The 2,633-nt window shown below is 37.8% G+C and overlaps 1 protein-coding gene across 1 annotated transcript; it reads left to right on the forward strand.

Moving 5' to 3' along the window:
• Window positions 1–312: 312 nt before the first annotated feature.
• LOC130743097 (probable WRKY transcription factor 53) lies at window positions 313–2,633 on the forward strand. Its single transcript, XM_057595214.1, has 3 exons — window positions 313–1,023; window positions 1,262–1,390; window positions 1,815–2,633. The coding sequence occupies exons 1-3, from the start codon at window positions 707–709 to the stop codon at window positions 2,440–2,442; spliced, it is 1,074 nt and encodes a 357-aa protein (XP_057451197.1). The 5' UTR covers window positions 313–706; the 3' UTR covers window positions 2,443–2,633.

The following is a 2,633-nucleotide window of genomic DNA, read 5'->3' on the forward strand; positions in this document are numbered from 1 at the left end:
GTGAGACAATTATTCGCAATCATCATATTCATATTCATATTCATATGGGAGGTTGAGGTTCAATTTCAAATCAAATATATGAGGGACGAGGTCAATGAGAAGAAACGGTCAGCAATTGGACTTCCAAATCCTCACCATTTCAATTTTCAACTCACTATTTTGTTCTGCCCTATGACCAAAGACCATCCCCAATCCGAGTGAAGAAAATTCCACTCAAAACCAAGCACTTTTCACAGTCAAACTTCCCTTTCCATTTTCCCACCCTTTAATTTCCTCCTTAAAAAACACACGTACCCCTTAAATTAATTCCCACCCCTTCATTCCAAACCTTGTCTATATATTTCTGCAAAGCCTATTTCTCTGTCTAACAAACCTTTTTATGTTGTCTCTTGTTCATTCTAATCTTTTGCTTCTTCTGTCAGCACCAACCAACATCTCAAAACTCATACAATCTTAGACATCTCTCCCCTATTTTGTCCTCTAATTAAGTAAATATCCTGTTTAGAGTCGATGTGGCCCATATGGATTCTCACATAAGGTTGGTCTTTTAAAAACCAAGCTTTTGAACCAATTTGATATCAGTTGAGTTAAGGTGAAATTACATTCATTAATCAGTTCAGTTCACTTTTCGACTCGAACTTTGTGCTAACACCTGTTAGCACCGGCGTCAACTGATATCGAAACATATACATTCGTGCTTAGGTGCATGGATAACATGGGGGATCGAAAGAGCCTTGTGCACGAGCTGCTACAAGGTTTGGAGCTGGCAAGGCAGTTACAAATCTTTATCCACTTGCCTTCTACTTCCAATGAAGCACGTGAGGTCTTGATCCAGAGGGTCATATCCTCATTTGAAAAGGCACTTCAAATTGTTAACCGGAAAGGAACATTGGGCGAGTCATCACAACAACATTCAGGGGTTGCAATCGGAGTGGCAGAGTCACCACAACCCTTTTCTAGTCCCTGCAGTGAAGACTCTGACAGAGACTTCAGGGACCAGGAGCAAAGTCCTTCCAAAAAGAGGTATGTTTAACTTTCCATGTTGAAAAGTCTCACATTACCTAGAGATATAATCAACGTGTGTGTATATATATATATACATATATATATATATAAGAAGCGAATTCTTACTTCTAAACAAACTTTTGAGATATAGTTAGTTCTAACCTAAATTCTAAGATGGTATCAAAGCCACACGATCTTGTTTTGATTTGCCCCCCATGTGTCCTTGTGCTGACATGATGAAGTTTCTTCATGACAGAAACACTTTTCCAAGATGGACAAAAAAGATTCGAGTTACACCAGGGATGGGAGTTGAAGGGCCTCTTGATGATGGATATAGCTGGAGAAAATATGGCCAGAAAGACATTCTTGGAGCTATTTATCCCAGGTATAAATCACCAAATTTCCTCATCTTTCATAAATTTCATTCTTCTACAAATTTAATGCCAAGGCTATTATTTTTATTTATTTTATCTTCTATCTCATTTTCACTCATTTTCTTTTTCTATCTTGTCTTCTTTTACCATCATATCAGTTTCCCTGCAATCAGGAGAACCTCGCATTCACTCATTCAAGCATTTTGAATCGTCCCATCAAATATCAATTGATTCACATTTTAAGTTATTACTCTAAATTACTTATTACAATTTAAAATGTGAATCGCCCAAGTAAGATTAGACAGCTAAAAAATATTTGATTGCATGAATGCATGATTTCTCTCACACCAGAGAATCCAAATCTCAGGGTGTATGTGGTGTGTTTGAGGGTGTGAAAAGATTTTTATTGATATATATAACTTTGAATGAATGCAGAGGCTATTACAGATGCACCCACAGAAATGTTCAAGGATGCTTGGCCACAAAGCAAGTGCAAAGATCTGATGAAGACTCCACTGTGTTTGAAATCACTTACAGAGGGAACCACACCTGTACAATGGCCTCTAATGTAGTGGTTCCTACACAAAATCCACCAGAAAACCAAGAATCAAATTTGAATACAAATTCTCAGCAGCAAAATGTCCTCAAAAGCCTTGAGCAGGAACCAAACCAGCTTCTTTTGAACCTCAGAGCAGGACTAAGAGTCCAAACAGAGAACCTAGATAACCCTGAGTACAAATCACTTGCTCCATTCAATTTCCCTTCCACTTCAAACATCAAAATTGAAAACCAAATTTTCCAATCTTGTATACTAGAAAGTAATAGCTTTGCTGAAAACTTCACTTCTAATTCATACATGTCCCCTGCTACTGCTACATCAGGGGTGAACAACTTCACAGGGTACCCCAATTTGGCAAGTTCTATTGATTCTCAGATCAGTGACATGGTTCCTGCTGCTGCTTCAGCTGCAAACTCACCAACAGTTGGTTTGGAGTTTCCATTTGGCCAATTTGAATTTGATGGCCACAACTTCACGTTCGATAACCAACGATTTCTACACTGATCAATTCAAAGAAGAAGCCATAAACTAATTAAATAAAAAATAGCAAGTGCTGTAAAATTCTTGACTTGTAGAAAGAAATATTGCTATGCCATAGCTACTTGTATCGTAGGGATGTGAGATTCTAGGCTTGCTTAGTCAACAGGAATGTTTCTTTATCATCAATGATCATAGTTTTTGTTGTTGTGGTTTTC

The sequence above is a fragment of the Lotus japonicus genome, chromosome 1 (genome assembly GCF_012489685.1).
Source record: "Lotus japonicus ecotype B-129 chromosome 1, LjGifu_v1.2".
NCBI lineage: Eukaryota > Viridiplantae > Streptophyta > Magnoliopsida > Fabales > Fabaceae > Lotus > Lotus japonicus.

What these genes read in the sequence shown, in the direction of transcription:
- LOC130743097 (XM_057595214.1), top strand. Translation starts at nt 707, where the DNA reads ATGGATAACATGGGGGATCGAAAGAGCCTTGTGCACGAGCTGCTACAA. An exon ending in CAAAGTCCTTCCAAAAAGAG is followed by an intron (nt 1,024 to 1,261) that starts GTATGTTTAACT and finishes TCTTCATGACAG; the next exon opens with AAACACTTTTCCAAGATGGA. An exon ending in CTTGGAGCTATTTATCCCAG is followed by an intron (nt 1,391 to 1,814) that starts GTATAAATCACC and finishes GAATGAATGCAG; the next exon opens with AGGCTATTACAGATGCACCC.